This window comes from Triticum aestivum, chromosome 7A, assembly GCF_018294505.1.
Source record: "Triticum aestivum cultivar Chinese Spring chromosome 7A, IWGSC CS RefSeq v2.1, whole genome shotgun sequence".
NCBI lineage: Eukaryota > Viridiplantae > Streptophyta > Magnoliopsida > Poales > Poaceae > Triticum > Triticum aestivum.
Window position 1 is genome coordinate 2,118,070 of NC_057812.1, and position 26,991 is coordinate 2,145,060.

The following is a 26,991-nucleotide window of genomic DNA, read 5'->3' on the forward strand; positions in this document are numbered from 1 at the left end:
ATGTTGTTGCTGCTGTCCAGCTTTGGCTTTCCCAATTGTACCATCTTTTTGCATCTGTCGGACAATGTTTTGGTTGTACCGAGATGCTCTCGGGCATCTAGAATGACGGCGTCCAGGATCTGCGTGGCCGTGTAGCTGTGGTCGGGCAGCATGTCCGGGACGAAAGCAAGAAGGTAGGCGCAGTAGCTGGACAGTGTGGTTGCAACGAGGCGGCTACTGCAGCGCTGGTCGGGGTTGTCGATGCCCTGGTCTTTTTTCTGGTCTTTTCAAAAACTAGGGAATTATCCATCAAATAGGGTCTACTTTTTGTGAAAATGGGAGTCCTGCCATTTTGCATCCTGTTCTTTGTACCTGCATGCTTCACACAAACTACCTGTTTTGGACATTTAGAAAATGATAAACAAATTTTCTGTACAAAAAAAGTTGAAAACTCTATTTGGAAACATTGTTTGTAATGTCAATATGCACCTATGTGTCTAATTCGGGCACATTCATAATAAACTATGCAACGAATATGACATCACCTTGGCCATTTGACTAGAAAACCATGAATGTCCTTACACGATAACAGGTTATTTTTTTCTTTCAAATTTGTCATGTTGAAAGTTTGGTATTTTTCCTCGGAACTACTAGACATAAAAGGAGTTCGCGCGGGAAGGATTGCGTTTTTCAAACTTGTACTCTTTTCCTTTCATTTTTTTTTCTTCCAAAACATGGTCGAAAGCAAGGGGTAGAATCTTTCGAAACTCAAAGTGGTCCTTCCGTACATTGAATACCAAAAGTAAAAAAAAGAAAAAGAAAAGGCAACGCTAAAATAGATGAATGTAATTACATCACTAGTTGGAGGTGGTTTGTGACAAAAAAGAAGGAAAAAAAAGAGATCAGGTTGGATGGATTTGGCGGTTAAATCAACAACATAAAACTCCTCCCGCCCCAATCCCATCCCCCTTCTTATCCTCTCCTTCCTTGTCGCCATGGCCGCGGCCACGGGCATGGCTCCCCTCCTCTCCCCCGCCGCCGCCGCCAGTCACTCGCGCATCCCCTCCGCCCTCGCCACCCCCGCTCCTCCGCCCACCCGCCGCGCACGCCCGCGCCCACGCCGTCTCCTCGTGTCTGCTCCGGCGGCCCACTCGGGCTCCGACGGGGCGCCGCCGTCCACGCTCTCCTCCCCCTCCGGCAACGGAAACAAGGGGGCCGGCGCGCTCACCTTCCAGCAGGCCATCCAGCGGCTCCAGGAGTACTGGGCCTCCGTCGGATGCGCCGTCATGCAGTGCAGCAACACCGAGGTACCCCCAAATTTATCCCCTTTCTCTTCTCGTCTTCCCCGCTAGCTACCTGGATAGCTTCACCGGCAACATCAATGGCTGATGGATATGATGATGGTTCTTGATTTGCTGAATCAATCAATGGACCAGGTCGGCGCCGGGACGATGAGCCCCCTCACGTTCCTCCGGGTGCTGGGCCCCGAGCCGTGGAACGTCGCGTGAGTACCCTGCATCCACAGCCATCCTCCCCATCTCATCCAACCAAATTCTATGCACATTTGCAAATGCAGTGCGATTCACACAACCGAGTTACTACTGAATACTACTCTAGTAGCAGATGCTTGCAGTTCAGACAATGCATTGGCCCCCATTTCTGATTTTGTTAGCGTGGCTCTCCCTGTTGAATTGAAGCTATGTGGAGCCGAGCGTGAGGCCCGACGACAGCCGCTACGGGGACAACCCCAACAGGCTCCAGCGCCACACCCAGTTCCAGGTTACTTCACAACAATGTTCCTTCTTCTTCTTTTGCTTGCTCAGACTGAGACCAATTACTGATTCCTGACCATGCCTTTTGACCAACAACAATAGGTGATTCTGAAGCCTGACCCAGGGAACTCGCAGGATCTCTTCCTGCACAGCCTTTCAGCGTTAGGTATCATCATTACTTCTTCTGAATCTCACATGGCTTAATTCAGCTCTATCCGAAGCAGCATTATCTTTTATTTATTTTCTCAACAAAGGAAGCCAGTGGTTGCTTATAACTGGTGCTTCCTTTAATCTCAGGCATCAATGTTCGTGAACACGACATCCGTTTCGTCGAGGACAACTGGGAGAGCCCTGTAAAGTTCTACCCCTCCTCCCCCCCTTTTTTTATGGTTCTCCTCATTACTCTTTATGCATGCCGTGCTTTAATCAAATTCCAATAGAACATTACATATGCAGCATACCCACTTTGCCATATTAACCATTTGTTGAAATCAAGCGTTCTGCAGTGCGTTATTTTATTGATTGGTGTTTCTTCCCATCACTGGCAGGTTCTTGGAGCCTGGGGGCTGGGCTGGGAGGTTTGGATGGACGGCATGGAAATCACGCAGTTCACATATTTTCAGCAGGTAAAGCTAACCAGATATGTACAAATCATGTGGCAAACTGGCAGCAAAACAAATCTGCACAAATTATGTCCTTCTCTTTAAGGTTGCTGCATATATCCTGCTTGAAGTACCGAAATCCCTTCTAATCTTGGATTTTATTTTATCTTGTTAAAATTTCATCACTGTAGTCTGGAAGCCTCCCCTTGCTGCCAGTTTCTGTCGAAATAACATATGGACTTGAACGTATCCTCATGTCACTTCAGGTAAGTCCAGTAGTGTGGTTGCACATTTTACAACATACGTGTAGAGTGTTAGTACAGTTCAGTTTTTTTCCCTGGATCTTGCCTCCTTTATCTGTACGCTCATGTGAAAATCCAATTTCTTTCTGACATCATAAAAAATAAATCTAATAGAGCAACGAAATTTCTCTTTTAAGCCCCTCAGTTTTTTACCTCTACTAAGATATTTTCCAACTTACTCTGCTAGGCCATATGCACATTGAAAGAGCTGACCTTACTTTGTTTTAGATGTTCTGACAGGGAGTAGATCATTTCAAAAAGATTCAGTACACCGAAGGAATTACATATGGGGAACTATTCCTTGAGAATGAGTATGTTTCCTCTCCACAGTTTTGGAACTATACATGCTCTGTTTCATTATTCCTGTTCTCATTTTTCCCCTTACCTGTCGTTCTTGTTGTTCCTGTTGAATTAGATGAGTTGACAAGTATCATTGCTCCAGTCTATTACGGATGGGCTTAGATTTCAGGACCTCATTTCTGATTAACTTGTGCAGGAAAGAGATGAGTGCATACTATTTAGAGCATGCAAATGTTGATCACATTCAAAAGCACTTTGATGATTTTGAGGAAGAGGCTCGATCTCTGTTATCACTTGGGCTGCCAATTCCCGCGTATGTTTGACTGATATATTCTTCCTCTTCTTCTGCACTATCTGTGAACTATTAAGAATTGATAAGGTTGTCTTTGATTTGCAATGGATTAGGCATGACCAGGTTCTGAAGGCCTCTCATGCTTTTAATATTCTAGATTCTAGAGGCTTTGTTGGTGTAACTGAGCGTGCAAGGTATTTTGGTCGCATGCGGAGGTATTTCCTTGTTTTCTTTCTCTGCTTTCTCATCATTGATCCTGGAATTTTTTTATCACTACAATAAAATTTACTTATTACCTAACGAACCTCATTGATATGCGCTTGTCTCGGGTTAGCTGCATCCATATTATATTTTTCTTGTTCTAGTGTTTCACCATTCTTTATTCTTGGCTGGTGTTTATCCAGTAATTTCCCTTTTTTAGCTTTTGCATTTAAATCAAAATAATTCTAATGCTGACTCTTTTTGCGCAGTCTTGCTCGTCAATGTTCTCAGCTTTGGTTGAAAACACGAGAGGAAATTGGTTATCCACTGGGCACTTACCAAGAGGCTAATCTTGTATACCCCCATGTCTCTGAAAAGCTCAGCAGAAAGGTATTTAGTTTGTATTTGCTATGTATTGCTGATTGTGTTATTGTTTAACATATAATGTTGTGAATGTACATGTCCCGACTTCAAACAAACACACCTTCTGACCTTGGACTTTGGTTTCTGTTATTTAGGAAGTGCTGGGGCAGGCACAGGCGTTTGTTCTTGAAATAGGAACAGAAGAGTTGCCGCCCCATGATGTGGTAGAAGCAACTGAACAAGTAAGTTTCTATTTCAACATTGTTTTGCATCCTAGTGTAAAACAACACAGTTATACTTGCTGAATATTTAAGTTATGATTCTGTCCTTTTGATCTTCTCCAGCTTGAGAAATATCTAGTTCAAATACTAGGGAAGCGTAGACTGAGCCATGGGAAGGTGCACTCATATGGGACACCACGGAGATTAGCGGTATACCTACCATCTTGACTCTTCTATCTTACATCTAATTTCTCAACCAGCTTTCAATGGATTAGCGGTATATCCAGGGGCAGAGTGTTTGAACTTCTGATGCTTTGAGACAAAAATAAGCTTGATGAAATATGATATCTTGTGAAAAGTGCATGATGGAGAAACATGAAATCAGTCAGTAGGGTTAGCTGTCCTTTCCTTAGTAGCAACTAAACTGTAGACATAGTTATAAATATATCTATATTTTTTGTGTTGTTTGGAAATTAATAGAAAATTTATATGCTTTAAGAACACGGCATCTCTTAGAGATATCTTGGTAGACATCTTTTACTAAATATGTTTGTTTTGTGCTGCTATACAAGTTTCAGCTTTATTTTGCAGGTTGTTGTTGAAAATCTAAGTCTGAAGCAAATGGAGGAAGAGGTTGAGTTACGCGGTCCGCCAGTTACAAAGGCATTTGACCAAGAGGGAAAACCCACTAAGGTTAGCTATCCAACGAGAAGCTGGACCTATCCCTGGTATCCTTCTGTTGCGTATTCCTTGGGTTTCTCTGGTTATCTGCCCTGTTTTTAATATTTCTCCATTCTATTTAGGCTGAGTAGGGATAATGTTTTGGAAGTCTTTTTCTCTGTTCTAATTCAGGAATATTTTTCTCTGTTCATTTTCAGGCTGCTGAGGGGTTTTGTCGGAAAAATAATGTTCCCTTAGATTCCTTATACAGAAAAGTTGACGGTATGCAACTCATGCTTTTGCCTTCAGAAAGTTGGTTGCTCACTTCGAGTTCTATATTTTGTTTTTCTGAAATTTTCATTTCTGTGGCATATTAGCACTTGTGTGTAGTTTATTGGGAAGGGATTTCTAGATTTCATCTCTCTTTCTTATTTCTGCTTGATCTACCTTGGAACCGATGATCCAAAGGTCCTTCGTTGTTCCCATGAGGGATTTCTAGCACAATGTTAGGTTCAACTCTCAATTCTTATTCTGCATAAACTATTTCGTACCAAACAACTGGGGTACTATTTTTATTAGATTAATCCAATTCACCAACACAAATTGTAGGCCTTGTAACTTCACTCTACTTAATGAAAAGATGTGCAAACACGCTTGTTGCATTCTCTAAAAACAGCATGTTCACTCTGATTTACTGTATGGCTACATTGAGACTCTCCACTGAACTACATGTTTGAATCGTTTCCTGTTCTATGAAGAGGTCTGAACTTTGTTGAGCTTATTCTTTTCCAGGTAAAACAGAGTATATATATGCCTGTGTCAAAGAGTCTGCACGATACGCTGATGAGGTTAGTTTTTATCCTTCATATTTTTTACAGAATTATATCAGGAAATGCAGTAAGTAGGGCCTTTGGTTGTTGATAAAAGCATATGATTCCTTGACATTTCATTCACCAACAGCATTTGCAAGAGAATTTAAAATTTGTTCCTTGGTTCTGGGGGGTTAGAGGAATGAGCTTTTGGGTGGTGGGAATGAGAATGATTACCTGTCTGAATTTCTCTGTGGTACCTGCCTGTATTTCTTGTCAAGAAATCGGCCTGATTATGTTGACTTGTTTAACAACTTTTGGAAAATTTTCTAGATTAAGCAAATTATAGGTACTCCATCACCCTACATTATTTATGATTTGTCAAGGAGCAAACTCCACAGTTCACAATAAACTTAGTGACATGTCCTGTGCTGCCGCATTAGTATTTTGTCGGATGAGAAACTATAATTGGCTATTTATGATTGGTGATAATTTAAATCTGGTGCTCAGCACGCTGTGCGGTGCAGTGTTCAGCATCTAGCATGCTAGAATGCATACTGTACTTCCTGGCTTCCATTTTCTCTGCCCCTGTTCAACAACTGTAGCATGTGAATTGCAGGTCCTATCTGAAGATTTACCTACTATTATATCTGGTATTTCATTCCCCAAGTCAATGCGCTGGAACTCAAATGTACGTGTAGATCACATTACAGGTTTAATTTTTTCGCATACTATTTAAGTTTCTATTCTGTAACATTTTGGGGGTCATTACACTTGCAGATTGTGTTTAGTCGCCCTGTACGCTGGATCATGGCACTTCATGGAGATCTTGTGGTGCCATTTTCTTTTGCTGGCATCTCAAGGTAATATTTTGGTGTGTGATACACTTAATTTATATTTTTGAAGTGTGATGATATGCAAAAAACCTTGATGGAAGAAAAGCCCTGTGTCTTTTGTTATATTTTTTTTCATATGAAGTTTATAACCACCATGATTTCCTATGGAACAGCGGGAGCCAGTCATGTGGCCTTCGTAACTCCTCTTTGGCGAATTTTAAGGTACAGATTGGCTTATCATGTGTATAGTTTATTTTGTACTCCAGTTCTGACTTCTATTTTGACATAAATATTGCTGTGTAAACTGTCAAGTATCATATCAAGTTACCCACATTGTATTGCCAAGATCGATATTGAAAGGCTGTAGTTCCATTTCCCTTGACCTCGATAATTCAATTCAATGAAATGCCCCTTATCGAAAAAAAGTTGCATTTCCCTTTTCAGGGTAATAATATCCGTCTGGCTCTTGTAGCAGACAAAAACCATGTTAATTACAGTAAAATCTTATCAGTTACTAATGTTCTTGACAGAATCGTCCTCTTTATTGAGAAAAAAATGCCATCTTATTTTCTGTAGAGGGATTTCACTCTTTGGTGTGCGACAGATTGACAGTCGTGCTTGCTATATCCAATGTTCAGGTGGAAACCGCAGAATCATATTTGCACACGGTGGAAAAAGCTGGCATCGTGATTGATATGCAGGTTAGATAAGAAGATTTAAGGCTTTCACACACTGTTGTATAAGGTTGGAACGAATGTCCTTTTGGGGGTTTTCATAGCAGAAAGTTATAATTTTCTCCACAATCTGTCTCACTTGAGAATATTTCTGCCTTGGGCTAGCCTGTTTAACCTACAGAAAACAGGGAAATACAGAATTACCCCATTAATACTTTTAGTTAATTAGTATTTCAGGTTTCATTGTGCCTCAGTTTTTATATAATACTACTGCAGGAGCGCAAAGCAAAAATCTTAAGTGACTCTAGTATACTGGCTAAAGGAGTTGATGGGGATTTCATTGCACCTGATAGCTTGCTGCAGGAGGTAGATTTTTTTTTTTTTGCATATTTTTTTGGTTGAAACTGGAAGTTATCCTGAAACATTTGAAACCACAACTCAGGTTGTCAATCTTGTCGAGGCGCCTGTGCCCATTCTTGGTCGATATGATGATTCCTTCCTAGAACTTCCGAAAGATGTATTAACAACGGTATGCTCAGATTTGGATAGCGATGCCTATAAACTACACTAAATTCTGTTGGTTCTGATGATAATATGCATGTTTTCAAATGAAAATTACTGATCTGAAAGGAATTCTCTCATAATATGCATGTTTTCTAATGGAAATCATAACTACAGGTTATGCAGAAACACCAGAGGTATTTTCCTGTAACCTCCAAGTCTACAGGCGATCTGCTACCATATTTTATTACCGTGAGATGATTTCTGCACTTCTATATACTTTACAGTTGGTTAGTGATTAGTCTTTGTTCTAATTCAGCATTTGTTGTTAGGTTGCTAATGGTTCTATTAGTGAAGAAGTGGTCCGTAAAGGCAATGAAGCTGTACTCAGGTTATGCAAAGGCCCAATGAAGATTTTCTGAATCATTATTTTACTGTGCAAATTTTCATTTTAGAGCCAAAGTTTTGGCATGAACAAATAGTAGCACAGTCAAGTTACTAGCACTATTTTTGAATTGTTTTTCATCTTGGCCTCTGCCTTTTTTTTATTCGCAAAGAGAACTTTAGACAAATATACATTCTGAATTGGCATACAAATACAGGGCAAGGTATGAGGATGCTAAGTTCTTTTACAAGATGGATACACAAAAGAATTTGTCTGAATTCCGAGGCCAGCTGAAGAGCATTCTCTTTCATGTGAGTTGTGCTGAAATTTCCTTGGATTCTTGTGTTCTGCTTATTCTTATTTTATCTGCACCACATTGAATAGGAAAAACTTGGTACAATGCTCGACAAAATGGCGCGTGTTGAAAATGTTGTTGCAGAGTTGACCTGTGTTCTCGGGATAAATGAAGGGATGATCTCAGTTGTCAAAGATGCAGCTGCATTGGCTATGTCAGATCTTTCCACTTCAATTGTTACGGAATTTACTTCACTTGCTGGAATTATGGCACGCCATTATGCTTTAAGGGATGGTCTTCCAGAAGAGGTACTTTTGTTGCCAACTCTTAAGAGGGAAAGTTAAGCCGCTCCTCAACTTTGGCTGAGCAAATTTTCGTGTCAAAGATTGCAGAAGCACTGTTTGAGATAACACTTCCAAGGTTCTCTGGCGATGTTTTACCAAAAACAGATGTTGGCATAGTCCTTGCGGTTGCTGATAGGTACTTCCTACACATATATTGACATCGTTAAACAGATGCTAAACTGAAAATAAAATAAAATGTTGCTATATTCGAGTCATAGCCTACTATTTAGAACTATGATATTCGGAGAACCTTGCTTCTGCTAATGATTTTTTTTCACAGATTGGACAGCCTAGTGGGTCTGTTTGGAGCTGGATGTCAGCCAAGTTCTTCGAACGATCCATTTGGACTGAGAAGGATCTCTTATGGATTGGTAAGGGGAGCTGAAACTGTAAATATCATTACATATATAATATTTTTTATACAGGTACAAGTATTAGTTGATAATATATTTTATACAGGTTCAAATATTGGTTGAGAATAAGAAGAACTTTGACCTCACGAAGGCCTTGACCTTGGTGGCACAGGTGCAGCCTATAAGAATAGACAATGACGTTATAAATGAGGTCAGTATATATTTCAGATCATCACTATGTTACTATGTTCATATGAGTACATGGTTTTTGACAACTCTGATCAAATTTATTCTTAGGTAGTGCAATTTGTAACACGGAGACTGGAACAACTTTTGGTATGTATCTCCTTGACCTGTAATGACAATAGAGTTATTACTTATTACACATAAGGCTGTTCTTCTCCGAGATTCTTGTATTCTACCCTCTTGGGATGTACTGAGAAAGAAATATAAGATACCCCCTCTGTTCCATACTACACTAGAACTTTGCGTAATTCTTGTTGTGGTTTTAGTTCAGATGAAGTACATAGACTATATGTGAGTAAATTTCATGTCTTTTGAAATGACTCGTTTGTTCCTCATTTTTCATCAGGTGGATGAGGGAATTAACTATGAAATAGTTCGGTCGGTGCTTATGGAGCGTGCGAACTGCCCTTATCTGGCATCACAAACGGCAGCTGAAGTAAGAAATTATAGTTTTCAAGTTTTATGTGCTTAGCACCTCTGCTGAAATTTGTGGAAGCATCCTGGGTTTGTGGTGATGGTCTTGCTATGTGGAAACTTGCAGATGGAAGCATTTTCAAGAACTGAAGATTTCCCAAAAATTGTTGAGGCGTATTCCAGGCCAGTTCGAATTATACGTGGGAAGCAAATCGAGTCTGCTTGGGAGGTACTGGCTGTTTTTACGTAGACACGTGCCATCACAATTGAGTAACAAACTCAGAGCGCAGCTTGAATTAGGAGCTAAGCTTGCTGCTGTAGCATCTACTGACGACTTGCCTCACCATGAATGCAAATATGCAGGTTGACACAAGCGTATTCGAGAAGGACGAAGAAAAAGCCTTGTGGAGCGCCTATTTGGAGGCTGTCGACAAGATCCATCCTGGTAACAGAAGACTATATTCATTTCTCAAAGCGACATGTATCAGGTCCACACAGTTCATACAGCTCACCTCTGCGCTATTCTGTTCACCGCTCTTGCAGGTGTTGACGTCAAAACCTTCATCGAGGCCTCCCTGCTTCTGATACAGCCTTTGGAAGATTTCTTCAACAATGTTTTTGTCATGGCGGTGAGAGTAGAAACTCTTTGTTTTCCAGATCTATTGTGATTCATATCATTTTACCGTTTGACGGTGTGTAGATGCACATGTGACTTTGCTGATTAACCTTTGTTTGTATCTCGTGATGACCCATTGGACAGGAAGATGAGAAGATCCGCAACAACCGGCTGGCACTACTACAAAAGGTTGCGAGTTTGACGAAGGGGATAGCCGACCTCTCGGTTTTACCAGGGTTTTAGTTAGCCTTGTAGCGAGCTGAGAGCGTGCGTCCCATTTTTGAGCTGGTGTCATTAAGTTGGAGCCATTTTCTTTTTTGTACTTTTGTTACTGGTCATTCATCTGGTGGAAAATTACTGGGAGAAGAATGAGAATGTAACTACAGGGGATCGTCTTTGATTGGAGGATATCAGTTATGAGGTGTAACTACAAGACGAACCAATAGACAAAATGGGGTGTTGTTTATGCTAGTTGATTAAATGCATTTTCTTCTTCTGTGTTGCGTTGCTGATATTATTCTTTGATTGGAGGATGGTGACCCAGAGAAAATTTATTTGGCATTCATTTAGATCTTACCAATTTCAAGCAGATCGGGCGGGCGCTCCTTGATGTTGAGATTTGTTAGCTGATGTATAACTTTGTTAGAAGAAGATTGAAACATTTGCAGCTAGCCTTCCTTCCTTTTGTCTGTTGGTTCCTGATCACTTTGGTTAATCTTGTAGCAAAAAATATCAGTTAGCTTTTGCCAGGTTGTTGTAGTTGTACTATAATCCGGGTCAGTAACATACGTAGTTGTTTTAGTAAGGGCACCTATGTATGTATGTTTGTACTCCTATGTATTAAACCAAAATGTTGCTGAATTCTTCCGGCAACAATGTCTGATGTGACTTGCTTTTTACCCGTGTATGATATGGTTGCGTTAAGTAAACTGAACCAAAGCCACTAGCTAATGTCAGACGGAACACGAGTATTGCAAGTGCAGTAAAAGAAGGAAAAACATGTTCAGCCTTTCCTTTATTTTCGGTTGAAGGTTACGACTCTCAAGAAATAAACAATTTCATCTAAAAGAATAAACAATTTGAAAGAAAAATCATGATTTCACACTCCTAGAGCAAATTAATCTATACCAAACTACGAGTAAATACATTTCAGAACAGCTGACTGAATATCATCGGGTCCAAATTGCTTTTTATTCAGAGTTTGAAAAATCTTGAACAAAAAAATAGGGCAAGCTAGAGACTGAATTCGATGTTCGAAAAGTAACTGAGAGCTCTGTTTTACTGAACAAATAAAGCTGGGTGATGGAGATGAAGACCGTAGAAAGCATCAAAACATTATTGGAACACAAATTACAACCGGAAATAACATCTAGTGACTAAAAACTCGGATGTTTCTGCAGGCACTTTCTCTGGAACTCATTCATGTCTTCTCTTTTTATATCATCATCAGCGGAGTGCTCCCAGGAAATTCAGACTGAGAATGAGACACAGCCCGCACTGCATGGAAATATGAACGGAAACTCTGTCATTCAATTCATGGAGCAAACTTACTCATATCTTGAATAAAGTAAAAATTATAGTACAAAGCAAGGACAAGGTAAGTAACTTACTCATATCTTGAATAAAGTAAAAATTATAGTACAAAGCAAGGACAAGGTAAGTAACTTACTCATATCTTGAATGCATCGAACCTTTATTCAGTTGACCGTCTCAGCAACCCATCACGGCGCACACAATATCTGAGCCCCCGTATGGCCGTGTGGCAACTAAATTCCACACAGGCTGTTGCCCATCCAGGGTCCATGAATGAATCTCAACCATATTTTCATCACTAGAATTGATTGGAGGCCCAGTAACAATCAGCCGGTCACCACACGCTCGGAAACCCATGTCCCAGCCCAAATTGTTGTTCTTAGACTGTACAGGCAATTTTCCAAGAGTGATCCACTTGTTGTCCAGCTTATCATACTGCTTCAAATCATTATTCTCACTGTAATCAGCGCCATAAAGCTCATTCTTCACAACTGCAATGAGCAGAAGACGTGTTCTGCTGAGCCCCTGAGACATGTTGTCGATGAGCCTCCATGACCTCCGCTCCAAGTCATACTCCTCACCGCATGTCAATAGCTCCCATCTACTGGTAAAACCACCCATCACATAGAACTTGCCATCCATGAAGGCGCCAGAGCATCCGTACCTAGCCCTATTCATGCTGGGAAGGGGTGTCCAAGTATGTGTCTCCGAGTCATACATCTCTGCGGAGCTCAATACATTACCAGAAGAATCAACGCCTCCCGCGACATACGCCTTTTCACCGTCACTTGCTGACCCAAACCAGGACCGCGGGGTGTTCATCGCATCAGCCAGCCATGTCCATGAATTGGTAAGGATGCTATATCTCAAGGCAGCCCTTCCGCGGTCCCCAAACACCAGCACCTCGGTTCCTACAGCGAGCGACTCCCAGATGGAGGAGCTTTCAGCCGGTGGCATCTTGGGCACATGGATCGAGCGCCCAGTGGACGGGTCATAAGCCTCCCACTCCGGAGGATTATTACCGCAAGAGAGGTAGAGCCAGTGCTCTGCGACCCCATTCTTGCGACGCAGGCGGTAGATGTCCCCGTTGCGAACCACGGAATTGAAATCACGGTTGAGGGAGGCGATGGCTCCATATTCCCATCTGGAGAGGCGGTGGAGGCAATAGATGAAGAGGTCACGACCTATCACACCAATCATATTGCTCCATGACACCTCTCCCCCTCCTGAGAAAAGTCGACAAATTAATAATTGACGGGTAATAACTTGTCACCTGAAGCCTGATGGCAAATTGTCTCTGTCAGAAAAGTATACCTGGAAGTGGAACATCCATCGGGCAGGAAGTGGACTCCGGTGACCTTGCTGATATCCTGCAGATTACAACAACCATGAACAGTTAATTTAGGTAGAAGAATTGAAGAGTTACGACAACCATGTAGCTCGGCGCTGGCACTACCTTTTATCACCATGGGAACCAGAATCCACTAGTTGCACGTCCATTATAGGATTGCCCGGATGATTGCTAACTATCCCGATCCTTGACACATACTTCAGATCAGCAGCTGCACCCCCAAATTTTGCGGAGACCTCTCTAAGGCGTGGCATATGCTCGATGCTGATTAATGCAGTACCATGACGATATTGTTTCCACTGATCAAACTTTGAAAAAAGTTCAAGTCGTTGGTCCATTTGGGGGATGGAATTGAAAACGAGCCTGAGCTTCCAGAGATTAGGCATTGCGCCCGCCTCAAATTTTAGCCAAGCTATTCCACTCATGAACCTCAGCTTTAAGTACTTGAGAGCTGTGAATCCAGCAGCCGTGCCAAAGATTATCTTAATATTAGGCGACTTCTCCATATACAACGACAGAGCAGTGAGGGCAGGCAACCCTCTAAGAATGTCAATATCATTTACTGACAGTCCATCCACTGCAATCTTCAGAATGCATAGTTTGCCAAGTTGTTTCATCCACACATCCAGCCGAGAAAATATGACGGTTTTGTGCGGTGAGAACTCAAATCTCTTGATATGGTTGGGACGTTTGACGAAATACCAGTAATCATACCCAACCAAGGATCCGTGAGCCACCACTTTTATAGTTTTCAGGCTGCCTTCTTCACATATTAAAGAATCCAGAGCTTCCATGATTCGGTTCAGATTGTAGGAATCAGAAGATTGCGGTGTAGAAACATAAAGATCCTGCAGGTGGTTCAACAAGCCAAGGCTCCCAGGTGGATTGACGGACCAATCCAGCAGATTTGAGTGGGCAGGAAGACTGAGGTGCAATAAGTGTGGGAGATATATAATATCCCATGGAACATGAGTGCCTCTTGTCGTATCCTTGACATCCAGTGTTTCCAGACATTGCAGACCTCTCATACGGCTTGGCAGTTTTATGCAGACATCAGAAGCAATCTTCAAATATATCAAATGGAACAGTTCTGAAATTCCAGTGAGGTCTATCGTCAGGTCATGCTCCCCATAACAAACACCGCAAAACTGAAGGTTTAGAACACGGAGAATTTTGAACTCTCCAATGCAAGGCATGCACTCTGATAGTCCGAAAAATCCAAGTGACCGTACTTGTGACTTTCTGATGTTTGCTGGTATCTTTGCATATTTTGCATCACCAAGTTGGAGAGACAGCCGACGGATCTTATGAGAAAGTGCCACAATCTTTCGATTGTAGTCTATTACCACAATAAAATTCTCTTCTGCAGACTTGTGTGCAATAAGATCATGTACCACGTAGTGAACTGTGCAGGAAACCACCTCATTGTTGTAGTTGATATACATAGGCTGGATGAATTTTCGGTCAACAAGCTCGTTGAAATACATTTCTGCAACCTCCTCCATGTTTAGCCCTTCACTTGCAACAATGAACCCTTCAGCCATCCATTGCTTGACCAGGTCATGTTTGAAGATTGTGGAGCCCTCGGGATACATACCAAGTTGAAGCAAGCATGTCTTGAGGTAATGAGGTAGGCTGTTATAACTGACGGTCAGAACTTTGCTTATTTTGTCTGAAGTTGAATTTGATGACAAACATGACACTAACGAATCTTGTATGTGCGTCAATAAATCCACTGATACAGAAGGCTGGTTTGCTAGCAGACTTGCTATGCTGATGGTGGCTAGCGGCAAACCACCACATATTTCTACAATTTGGCTTGAAATTTGTCTGAATTCTTCAGGACAGTCACTTTCACAACCAAAAAGCCTGCCAAAGAATAGCTTCCTTGAGTGATCATCATCCAAAGGTTTCATCTCAAAAACTTGTTCTGGGTGATCGCAGCCACATGCTAGTGCAACATCTTCAATCTGTGTGGTTGTTATTATTCTGCTGCCTTGACTACCCTTGGGAAAAAGCTGATTAATAACATCCCATGCTGATGTATCCCACAAATCATCAACAACAACTAGATACCTGCATGTCAAGAATGCACGCATGTCACATTTATGTGTCAGGCTAACAGTAACAACCTGAAGTTACGTATCAACCAGAAGTTAACTTGAAGAGTTAAACTAATGGCCATTGAATCGACAGGCTTACTGAAGCTTTTCTAGCTTACTGAATCGAGGTTTTCTAGAATACCGTAAAGCTAGTCTGAAAAACATTCTTTCAGAAACTGACTTATTTTTGTGAAAAACGAAAAGAGCAACCTGTAGGGAAATAATATAATATACAGAGATTCCTGATATAGACAATTCCTGATATTGTAGACAATTCCTGATACACTGATGCATACAACTAGTACATGCTATTTGGATGTGGAAAATAAAGTACCTTTTGCCATGTAGACAATTGTTGATATTTTCAGCAGTAATGCGAAGTTCATCAGAAGCGTCTTGGCTTGCTTGGGGCTGCTTCCGCTGGAATTGTGATAGCATGTCGCGGAAAAGCCTCTTCATATCAGGCTTTTTGGACACCCGGACGAAAGCACGGCAATGGAATTTCCTCCCAATTTTATTGTACAACACTTTGGCAAGCATTGTTTTACCAAGACATCCAAATCCATGAATAGACACCACCTTCAGCTGCTGATCCGCGTCGTTAGCCAGAGAGTTAATAAACTTGCTCATCCGACCATCAATTACTAGGCCGGAACAAGTTTTCTCACAAGGTAGTGGCGGCATTGGCATTATAGGCCCAATGGCTGAAAATCTACGTGCCGCCGAGGTGCTACAACAATGGAGCTGGTACCTCTTGTACCGTCGGATCGCCTCCCGGGCATAGATCCTGAATTCTGATACCTTTTCAACCATCTGGTGGTACCACTTGAGCTTCCTGGGAGCACGAATGACATCAAAACGAATGATTTTGGAGATAACATGTCCTGACACATCAGGAGCTGCATATTCAATCTGTTTCTGCCACTTGAGTCTCTTGGGAATCTTAACATGAGTCATCTTGTTGTCAGATTTGTAGCCAAGAGACTCAGGGGGCACAAAGTTGTCAATGCAATCTTGGATGTCATAAGATAACTCCCGTGCTTCTTTCATCCAACACTTGGCCGCCAGGGGAGGGTCCTCCACCTCTAACAGATCTTCAAGGTATGCGCCTATTTCTTCAAGATCATCTTTGAGGAGCTGCGACCTATCATTGACCCCCTTGGTCAGCTTGCATCCATTAAGACCTAGCATCATGTCAAGCTTCTTAAGAAGGGGTCTCATGGCACCCAGAGAAACACTGCTACTGGCATCCATCTCTCTGCCTCTACCTCCTATTGAAACATCTGGAAAAAAAAACACAGACAAGAAAAAACAATTTAATTTACACAACGGATGTTGCATGTAATACATAACTACCAGTACATGTCACACTCACATCTGTTTCTATTCACATATGTGACATTCAGAAAAGCCAAATTATATCGATTTTGTACTTTACACTTCACTCATCATATCCACCAACACATTTAAATTGCGGAACAAACAAGTTGCTTATAGTTTTTTTTGTTAAAGAGTAAACTTTATTGACTCAAAATGAAGCATCGAAGATTCAAGCACAATGAGCACACACCCGTTGTCTGCATGGCTAGGACATCCATAACCAACACTAACACACACACAAAGAACACATGTAAAGAGAAAGTTCATAAAAGACGGAAGTCAATCCTGTTTATTCAACCAGTTTGGCTGACGATCCACTCATAGAACATGTGGATGAGGTATGTAATCTTGTATCCAACCCCTTGTGGTCATGTTTTATTTTTATTTTTAGTCTTGTTTTGTACTCGATGACTTTAACTTGTTTTCATGTTTAATAAAATTGGTTGTGTGCATCTTCTGATCCAGAGGCCGGGTTACTCCCCTTTTCGGAAACAACAATTACTCTGTAATATAAGGCCAGCAAATTTGGGATTACCTAATTAGCTTGCACAAATTGCTATGTCATTGTGATGTCCAGTCGGGTCTCATCTAGTGTTATTATGGTTTTGCCAACCTATGCTTGCACTAGTGCACAATTGTGCTGTTAAGCACCCCCCCCCCCCTCCCCCAACCCAATCACACATGTTAGTGATGAACAATGCATGACGAGACACACATTATAAAAATCATGGGTGTGATGGTTTGCACATCGCGCACGGTCACTAGTAAACAATTGTGTGCAATGTCTTGCCGACAGGTTAGATGGATGAATCCGTGTGATGTTGGCAGGCACCTCACAACGTTTGATAAATGAACCATGTGTGAGATAATTTGAACAGGGTTTTATGAGCTCAACTGTGCGCAATATGTTTTACATTTCGCACAGAAAAATTATTGTCGAAACTGTGTCGAACAAAGTTCACACAATTTCACACAGTTGAACCTGGTACTATACTCGCAGATGACATTGTATGCCTAACCATGCAGAAGCTACCCGGCGACATTGCCTAATACGTGCCATGGCCGCCCAGCCCCGCACCCTCACTGTTAGGCAAGACTAGAATCCCCTCCACGAGGCCCACCCGGCCCAGTCTTGGAAGAGAACACAGGGTGGTTGGTGACGGAGCGCGCCATCAACAAGGTGGGTGAATGCACAAACATAGCCGACGAGTTGGTCGTCTGGATGGCTTGAGAGTTTGTTCTAGTCATTTAGAATGGGAGGCCGACACCTGGGCTTCCTTTCACAACACCAGGGCATCCACCCTCACCGACAAGTATGGAATAGGCACCTCCCGCAACAACTAGTGTATCCATATCACAGGCGAGTGGTAATCCTTCTTTTTGAACAAATCTATACATTTAGTTAGTTTAATGCAATGTCGGCAAGCGACAAATATATGTACAATGTTTATAACTGGCTAATTTTGCCCTCTTATATAATCGATATAGATCATTTGTTCTCGAGTGTTTGTTGTCTTCATAGGCACAATTTGTTCATAGGCACAATTTGAAGTGCACTCTTCGTTTGGGAGACAATGCGTTCGATCATGGCGGGAGTTACAATCATTTACGTATACTGGAGGGAGGGTAATTACAAGCGTTTATACACTACATTCATTCAAGAGCTAGAAATTTAAATGCAGTTCAAAATCACAGAAGTTGTTCCTCCATTTAATATGTTATTACTATTGGTCTTCCTTTTTCTTTGTGCGGTCTCTGTTCTGGGTCAATAGAGCTACTTTGGTTTTCATGTCACCACCTTCTTATGGCGGCTATGCATGTCTACTCCCTCCGTTCAGAAATATAAGATGTTCTAACTTTTTTCTAAATAGGATATACATTGACACGATATAGTGTGTTTGTGACTCATTTTAGTCTGCACGTAGTCTATATTAAATATCAAAAACATTTTATATTCATGAACGGATGGAGTATTTAAAACACAAGCCACCACCACAAACTACTAAATGTTTTATCCAAGCGATTTGTACATGTGGAAGGCGGGTGGCGCGCGGCTGGTTGGGTCGTATCCTAGGCATTTTGTCAATTATTGGTTTGTTATTTTTTTAAATGTAGATCAATCCCTGCCCTCTAGACCTGTATGATGATGGCAGCCGCCGGCCTCTTTGCTTCCCCAACTCGCCTCCCTCTCTGTGCTCGTCTCATCCTGCCTTATGTTTGCCTGAACGCCGGCGGCAAGTGTTCAATTGCAGATGTACAACGGCAAGCACATAACTGCAGTTCAATTTCGAGGTAGTAAGATCACATCGACACATCTTCCCCTCTTGTGCAAGTTCTATCTAGTCCAGTACGGTACTTTTTGCCCTAGTTTTCTAATTGTTTTTCCTATGGACCATGACTGATCTAGGCTATGGAACGGTATTTTGATGCGGGCTCGCCGAGGTCACCCGTTAGATGTAAAATATATCAATTATCGCAGCAAAGTAATCTTCTGAAGTCTTCCATTCAGAGAGAAATTAATTTAGATGAATTGCCTTATGATGCGACTGATCAGAAGAGAATTTGAAGTACACACAAAATCCTAAGAAGCAAGTTGATATTTTAACAAGGGGATGTTACAGGCCACCATCTAAATTTGTTTATCGACATAGGGACATTGAAGGTACTTACATTAATAATGAGCGAGCAAATGAAAGGTTTGCCAATTTGGATGAGATTGCTGATCTTGCTATGTTAATGGTCCAGACAAATAAGCATGTTACTTTTCCTTTGGTCTATCAATTCTAAAGCTAGTATTAGTATATATTGCCAGTTGCCACAACATCCGTGAAGAGACCCTTTCAGTTTTGAATGTTGTCAATGAAAAGATGTATAATAAAATGGGTAATCAGTTCATGAGTAATTGTCTAATTTTCTATGTGCAGAAAAGTCATGTCTTCTACCATTAGTAACGGTGATATGTTTGAATGAAGGATCCAAAAGGGATGTCCCGAAATGTGAGTGAGTTTACCTGATTCTTTCGCATGATGATACTTTTATTTTAAACTTGCCAAACTAACTTATTATTTCTTGATTTTTACATAAAGTAGAGGGAAACACTTTTTCACGGAACTAATTTGTTATTTTCTTTGATGTTCTTAGGAAGAAGAGAAGTTGCATTTGAATCCAAGAAGTTATTTCAGTATTACCCATGTGATTTTGTAATTTCATCCAATCGGTATGTCTCACACTCTTCATTTTTAATGTAACAAGTATTTGTGATAAGGGATATCATATTCCTATTCATCATGGTTTCTCTGATTGTTATAATATTGTTGTAATATGGCGTAAAATTGGACTTAGTTCATACCAAGTTTTCACAACTAGTCAATGAGTGAACCCAATGACTAATTTTTCTGGCTCCGCCAGGTGTCCACACTTGCGGTGATCACCAGGTCATGCCATCCCGTGACCAGACCAATCTTAGCACTAATCTAGACTTGCAATTGTTTTTAGAGTCTTTGTTTGTTTTGTTAGTATGCGACTAAACTACTCACAGGCCGTTGGTCACGTTGATGTTGTACCTGCATGGGCCTCTTTAGATCACCGTTACAGTTAGTGCTGTTAGTGGCCGAGTGTGCGGCGGCTGGCCCATGTGTGTGGTGTGGATGTGCTATTTGAAAAGTTTGTGTGCACGGCATTCACTTGTGTCCCTCTGTTGGTATGTGAGTGTGAGAGGCCGCTTGAGGAAGAAGAAGGAGCAACAATCAAGGGTGCGCCTATTCACCTAGCTAACGAACTAACAGAAGAAAATCAGCTCGAAAAAAGTCATGTTCAGGGTTTTCCCCTCTTTAGAAAAAACACCAAGTAGTTATGTCAGCAGCAGCAAGTTCAGTCTCGGGGTTTTTCTTTTCTTTTTTGTAAAGGAGCTGTAGTAGTAGAGGGATAAGAAGGAAGGAGATAAAGGAAGTGTCACCTTGGGTTGGATAGAAAAGGACGACCCTCTCCTCCGCCTCCTCAGTAATGCCATGATCCAGCATCTTGTTGCGAGATTCCCTGCACTTTGGGCACGGCTCGGAGCCGACCCTCTTACAGGCTTGGCAGACGAAGGCGCGGCTCGGCCTTGGGGCGGCGTCGAGGAGGGGCCGCAGCCCGCCGGCCTGGTGCAGCTGCCTGACATCGTCAGGGCCACCGACGAGCCGGCCGCCCACGAGGAGCTGCGGGAGGGAGAAGGCGCAGCCCCGAGCCGCGAGCAACGACTTGAGCTCGCTGCGGTGCGCTTTGCTCCTGGACACGTCGCGCACGTCCACGGCCAGGCCGTAGCCGCGCAGCAGGGCGCACAAGGCGTAGCGGTCGGCGGAGGTGCGTGGTCTGCGGCGCGAAGCTGAAGGTGACGCCGTGTAGAGAACCACCTCCGGCTGCAGCTCCTGCTTGCCGTGTGGCCGGGACGAGGAGCTGCCGCCAGGGTCACCCATGTCCGGTGGCCTCATCTCCGAAGAAGAGTGTGACTATTAGCGTTGTGGCGAGAAAAGAGCGGAAGCAGATGGAGTAGTGATGCCTCTGTCTCTCTATCGTCTTGTGGTTCATCTCCTTGTCACATCACATGCATCGCACTCGTCTGTGCCTCTACTGTCGTGCCTCTTGTTAATTCCTCGTACGCTATGCGTCTTTGTCGATTGCCTAGGTGTGCTCACACTGCTTTGTCTTGTTAATTACCTCGGACTCTCCCGCTCACACTGCTTAGTTTCAAACACTGGAATTTGATTGGACAAGCTCATTGGATTCTTATCTCCTCTTCATTTGAAAGAGTTGTACTCTTATCTGCTCTTCATTTGAAAGAGCTGTACCTCGTCTCAAGTATTATATTGAAACTTAAAATATGCGTACGTTTTTTGATTATTACTTTCGAGGAGACTCCTCTGAGTGAACGTCGACAGGGTCCTGGCCAGGCGCGCGCATGCTAGGGGCATGCACATAGAGCATATAGGACAAAATGAACGCGAGCGCTCTCATGTGTACACTCTCTCTCACCACATTATGTGACATGCACATGAGGAAAAAATGGAGACTGCCACAGTACCATCTCTCTCTCTCCCTTTCTGGCAAATACCTTGGCAGAAAGCTTTCTTGAATTAATCTTAGAGGTGAAATCGATGATCTGGTGTTCAATTTTTGAATCCTGTGACATTTGTGTTTTGCCCTATCGTTCTCTTTATTTAGGCATTGCTTTTGAAGAACCTCTGTCTCGCCGTTCATGTGTTGTCGCAGTGGTTAGTGTTGTTGATTCTAGTAGCGTTTTGCTTATCGCTTGTTTGGTGTGATATATATTTTTCGTTCTTATTAATAATTGGAAAAGGTGCTCGCTTGATGTCTTGTCTAGATCTTACATTGTATTAGAAACCACAAATTAAGCCGTCTAAAATGCTATTTTTTCAGATAAACCACTATAAAAAATCCGACTAGGTCATCGGAGACGCTTCCAGGGCCAGAGAGGCAGTAGATCCATGTCAGCTTGACATTAACATGTTGCACTTTAAACCAGGACGACGAGCTGCCGCTAGGGTCGCCCATGTCCGGCGGCCTCATCCAAAGAAGAGTGTGGCTACTAGGGTTCTCCCGAGATGAGAGGGGAAGTAGATGGAGACGGGGACAAGTGGTGCCTTTCTCTCTCTCTCTCTCCCTCTCTCTCTCTCTCGCGCTCTCTCTCTCTCTCTCTCTCTCTCTCTCCCCTTGTGGTTCATCTCCTTACATTGTCACATGCATCGCACTGGCGGCTTGCGCCTCTACTGCCGTGCCTACTGCCTTGTGTTTATTATCAAATTCCTCGGACGCTATGTTTTTTTGTCGATTGCCAGTGGTGCGTGCCTCTCCTCCTTTTTTTGCGGGGAGCCTTTGCTCTCCCGCTCACGCTGCTTAGTTTCAAACACTGGATTCTTACCTGCTCCGGATTTGAAAAAGGAGTAGTACTTTGCTAAGTATTTTATGAAAACTTAAATTACACATACATCAATTGATTATTGTTTTTAAGGAGACTCTGTGTCAGCTGGCCCATGCGTGCATGGGTTGGAGCATATGCAAATAAGATAATATGGCACGGTCGCACCTGCGTGTATCCTCACCCTCACCACATCATGCATGTGACATGCACATGGGAAAGAGTCGTGGGACCAGCACGGGACAATCCATGGCCACACCTTGGCAAAAAGGATGCTGGGAGTTCATTTGCCCGCGACTCTTTTTTATGGTTGATGTTACTGATTGTTGCGGCATATGCTGCTGATCGCTTGTTAGGTGTCACATCTTTTACTTTGTTTTTATTAATAACTTGAATTTGTACATGCTCAATGTCTTGTCTAGATCTTCACACTGCTATTACTGAAGCCAGGTGCATATTGGACCCAAAAACTATTCAAAGCCTGGCAATGAACAAATTAGTTTGTCTCCAAATGCTATATTTAGGGAAACATCACTATAAATAATCTAGCTAAGGAGTCATGCCGCGGGTCATTTAACTGGCTTTAGGGGGTCAGAGTGGAGGCACATCCACTCAGGGCGGGGTGTGTCAGCTTGATATTAATATGTTGCACTTGAGCTTAAAAAACCACACTAAGTTATATGAAGTAAATTTTCTCGGCAAGTCGTGCTTGAGGCTTGTTCTATTTCCTCTCTTTTTATTTTGTGTCAAATATTTTTTTGAGGTATTTCTTCTTGTAATTCAAAGAGCAGCTGACCTGCTGACTTGCTTGGTAGTACATATTGATACTCATTTTAATTAAGTCAACATTCCGGAATTCTCGCAAACAATTACATTGCAGCGCTAAATTTGTGACTAATAATACTCCAATTACGTTGACTGGGACCAAATACATATCCAACAACAAAGTAAAAGTCTAGGTGTGAAACGGTGGGGAAGTCACCATAGTCCATATACTCTTTTGCTCAGCTCAACAGGCCATTAACTTGATCTGTTACAAATAAAGCCTAGGTATGAAACAGTGGGGAAGCCACCAAATCGACACGATAGCAAAGAGGACAAACTTGTTCCGTAAACTTGATCATGATGAGGAGACACACTTGTCCAAGAATGGCCATCAACCAATTAGCAGCTAGTTATTACAGAGCCATTAGCAACTCACAATTTTTACTGTGTGTGCAATAAGAAAAGGCCACTATTAGCAGGAAGAGGTGAGGAGGAAGCAGCTTTTTTTTTGGAACGAAGACGCTAAAAGCGTCCGGCTTTAAATTAATAAAGCCCTCAGGCATCAAGTTCAACGGGGTACAACTTAAGACAGATGAAACGTAAGCGTTCGGTCCACGACCGTCGTCCAAAACGCTGCAAAGCTTCAACGCGAAGGCAATATTACATCCAAACAAAGCATCCATCGCGAAAACGTAGCTAACATAGACTCCCACGAAATCTCCAAAAGCTTCAGCTGCTCGGCGGAGCTTGTCTTGCCAACACCTGGATATTCTTGATGCGCGTCATGGCCTCCGACATACGCTCAGCATCGCGCTCCTTCCCCAGCGGAGTCCACGTCTGTAAAAAAAGATGACATTTGAAGATCACATCCGCGGGATGGTTAGGGAATTTTTTCTCAATCGTAATTTTGTTGCGCGTTGTCCAAATTGCCCAGAGCAACGCCCCTACACAACGCCATGCGATTCTACTACTAGTCCCTTTCGTAGTTTTGAGTATGGAAATCAGATCATTCCCCGAGGCTGGATTCCAGTTCGTATGAAAAGCTTCCCTTATTGCGCTCCATACGAACCTGGCCAGGTGGCATTTAAAAAAGATGTGGTTTGCATCTTCGCCAAGGCCGCATACAGTGTAAGTGCCATCCGCCGGACCGTTGCATTTAGCCACGTTATCTGAGGCGGGCAGCCGGTTCCTAAACATTTGCCACATGAAGATTTTAATCTTCAAGGGCAGGCCGGCCTTCCATAGCCCCCTAGCTATGTCAAGCGATGTACCTTCGGTTAGCTTGTTATAAAGGGACTTAACCGAGAATTTCCTAGAAGCAGTCAAGCTCCACTCAACCGAATCAGCACCCGTTCCTAAGCGGTTGGCGCCTATAAGCTGTAACAGGCCCTCCCGTTGTACCTTCGGTTGGCGCCTATAAGCTGTAACAGGAGGAAGCAGCTTAATGCAAATTAAATAGTAGGCCGTACATCACACTTCATTACCAGGTTGTTGATGGTGTCTAGACAAAGAAAATATTGGGACGTCTTGGGTGCTTCCTTGCTGCTTCTTTCCACTTATGCTTTGTGTCACCACCCTCTTCACGATCAAGAGCTATCTCCTCGAGATGTTTAAAGTACTTGATCGCTGATGTGCCACAAAAGCCATCTAGATTTTTACATAGCAGCCGGATCGACTTGAGGCTCCGTGTTACACGGCAGAGATCCGTCTTAGACTCACACCATATTTCCACCATTGTCAGATCCTTCATATTAGCCAAATCTCAGTTGCAACGTTGGGAGGGCAGAAAAATATAAAGGATTAGATGCAGCTTAGAGTTCACTAACCTCTTACTAAAGCGCAGCAAGCATCCTGCGTCCCCATGTAAGTTCACAAGACGCCTCTCTGTAGTTCACGGTTACCTACAAAATATATTACTTTTCAACTGCCACAGTGTCTGTTCATAGGTTTTCTAACTCATCTCCTATGTCTTCACCCCATCGATCCCAGCAGTGTATTAGTTTAATCTGGCAGTGTGGCACGCCATCGATGCGCCCTGCGTGCCAACCAATGTGAAAAGAACAATATGTTACAGTAGATGCACTAATCAAGTCTCGACCTTTGTCGCCTTTTCTCCGGGTCATCCGCCTCATCGATCCAAGCAGTTGGTGGTGCATTCGCACTTCACTTCAACTTGGCGGTCTGGCACGCAGTGAGTATAAACTTTGCATTTGCATTGAGTCAAAACAAAGAATGCTATCGTTCAATAGACTAATGAACTCATAAGCCTTTCACATCACATCTACCGAAGTAGTTATATTTTCACAATTTTTGCAATCAAGAGCGGTAGTACAGCATGAGCAACAAGGGGACCGGGCGCGGGGGTGGGGTGGGGGGGGGGGGGGGGGGGGAGGGACAAAGTATGGGGATAATGGAAATGAGTTGGTGGCCAACAAGCACAATGGCAACTGGCTACCCGCTAGGGTTTTACCTATGCCATGGCGATGTGGATTAAGAGGGATGCCTCCTCAGGATGCAGGCACCACACCTTGCGCCAGTTACTGATATTCTCTTTGTGTGTGGTGTGAGCATCTATGTTATTCTCTTTGTGTTCTTATAATTTGAACAATCTTGAAAGCAAAAAATAAATACAGGAACATATGCTCAAAAGTATCAATATGTACAACCGGTTTGGATGATGGTCCGACAATCCGGTAGGTGTATAGTCATCTTCTCCTATATTTCATTTTCAAACTTCGTACTTGGTGGATACTTTGGTTGGTGGATACTTTCGTTAATAATATGGTTGTATGCATCCTTTTGATGCAGAGGCCGGAGGTTATCCTCTTAAAAAAAGTGACCGGCGATCAACAAAACATGGTGAAAAATATGAAAAGTTAATGTACTCCAAATTAGAACAATATATAAATATGTGAGTTAGTGGTTGTCCCTTGATATCAAGAAAATTAATTTGCACAAGTATCATACATTTTTACCGAAGTTTTAAATAGTTGGCTATAGCTCCGCTATAACCTTTGTGAGCTCTCCTGCAGCTATTCACTTTTAGCGCTAAATTGAAAATCATGCTAATAGCCTGCTATTTCCCCACTAAATTTGGATCCATTTAGCCCACTAAGCCGGTATACCAAACCATCCTTTTGTATTATACTTTGTTCTTGTTTCTGATATATATGATGCATTGATGCAAAACTTGGTTATTGAATTAGAATCGATTGGTGCTCGTATTTTGATGCATGAACATGTGTATATGTCAACTATATGTGATATATCATATATGATGCCTGATTGTATATTTATTTTTTCAACTTTTCATGACTTAAGGAAAATGCTAAATGGGGATTAGCTTTGCTATAGCTTTTCATAGCTTCTGACTGAGCCACCACTAAATGATGACATCGCTATTTAAAACATTGATTTTTACCCCAGGAAAAAAACTATTGTATGTACTCCCTCCATACGAAAAAGATTCTCTCTCAAATGGTTGTATCTAGCACCAAATTAGTGCTAGATACATCTATTTGAGAGACAAGTTTGGGACAAGTTTTTTCGGATGAAGGGAGTAGTAGCTAGTGAGATGCATCAAGATCTTGTGATCAGATGACTAGATCGATCCTTACTTTGAGAAAAAAATTATTTGCATAAAATTAGTGACTATGATGACAAAAGCGTTTAAACAACTCATGTCATTAATGACAATTTCTCTAGCAATGCTTGTGCATTCAACTTCTATAGAAGTGTACGAATACTTAGCTAATTAAAACTAAATAACCATAGAAACTAA

At 42.3% G+C, this 26,991-nt stretch overlaps 2 protein-coding genes across 2 annotated transcripts; one reads left to right on the plus strand and one right to left on the minus strand.

Annotated features, from left to right (window-relative positions):
* Positions 1–958: 958 nt before the first annotated feature.
* On the plus strand, positions 959–10,661 carry LOC123148994 (glycine--tRNA ligase, chloroplastic/mitochondrial 2). Its single transcript, XM_044568528.1, has 35 exons — positions 959–1,286; positions 1,416–1,483; positions 1,677–1,758; positions 1,854–1,917; positions 2,049–2,104; positions 2,300–2,377; positions 2,545–2,619; positions 2,896–2,966; positions 3,152–3,268; positions 3,361–3,462; positions 3,718–3,838; positions 3,967–4,053; positions 4,156–4,242; positions 4,624–4,725; positions 4,911–4,974; positions 5,485–5,540; positions 6,121–6,192; positions 6,282–6,364; positions 6,511–6,559; positions 6,976–7,038; positions 7,288–7,377; positions 7,454–7,540; positions 7,690–7,764; positions 7,845–7,903; positions 8,115–8,208; positions 8,282–8,500; positions 8,578–8,672; positions 8,817–8,907; positions 8,996–9,100; positions 9,187–9,225; positions 9,482–9,571; positions 9,677–9,778; positions 9,913–9,994; positions 10,093–10,178; positions 10,310–10,661. Exons 1-35 carry the CDS (start codon positions 975–977, stop codon positions 10,406–10,408), a joined length of 3,222 nt encoding a protein of 1,073 aa, XP_044424463.1. The 5' UTR covers positions 959–974; the 3' UTR covers positions 10,409–10,661.
* A 612-nt stretch (positions 10,662–11,273) lies between these two features.
* On the minus strand, positions 11,274–21,234 carry LOC123152030 (disease resistance protein RGA5). Its single transcript, XM_044571642.1, has 6 exons — positions 20,487–21,234; positions 15,486–16,434; positions 13,155–15,125; positions 13,013–13,068; positions 11,835–12,924; positions 11,274–11,662 (listed from the first exon to the last, which is right to left on the minus strand). Exons 1-5 carry the CDS (start codon positions 20,998–21,000, stop codon positions 11,876–11,878), a joined length of 4,539 nt encoding a protein of 1,512 aa, XP_044427577.1. The 5' UTR covers positions 21,001–21,234; the 3' UTR covers positions 11,274–11,662; positions 11,835–11,875.
* Between the last annotated feature and the right edge of the window lie 5,757 nt (positions 21,235–26,991).

What these genes read in the sequence shown, in the direction of transcription:
- LOC123148994 (XM_044568528.1), top strand. Translation starts at nt 975, where the DNA reads ATGGCCGCGGCCACGGGCATGGCTCCCCTCCTCTCCCCCGCCGCCGCC. An exon ending in CCCGAGCCGTGGAACGTCGC is followed by an intron (nt 1,484 to 1,676) that starts GTGAGTACCCTG and finishes GTTGAATTGAAG; the next exon opens with CTATGTGGAGCCGAGCGTGA. An exon ending in AAATCGAGTCTGCTTGGGAG is followed by an intron (nt 9,779 to 9,912) that starts GTACTGGCTGTT and finishes GCAAATATGCAG; the next exon opens with GTTGACACAAGCGTATTCGA.
- LOC123152030 (XM_044571642.1), bottom strand. Translation starts at nt 21,000, where the DNA reads ATGAGGCCACCGGACATGGGTGACCCTGGCGGCAGCTCCTCGTCCCGG. An exon ending in CCTTTTCTATCCAACCCAAG is followed by an intron (nt 16,435 to 20,486) that starts GTGACACTTCCT and finishes TTTTTTTTCCAG; the next exon opens with ATGTTTCAATAGGAGGTAGA. An exon ending in AATTGTCTACATGGCAAAAG is followed by an intron (nt 15,126 to 15,485) that starts GTACTTTATTTT and finishes CTTGACATGCAG; the next exon opens with GTATCTAGTTGTTGTTGATG.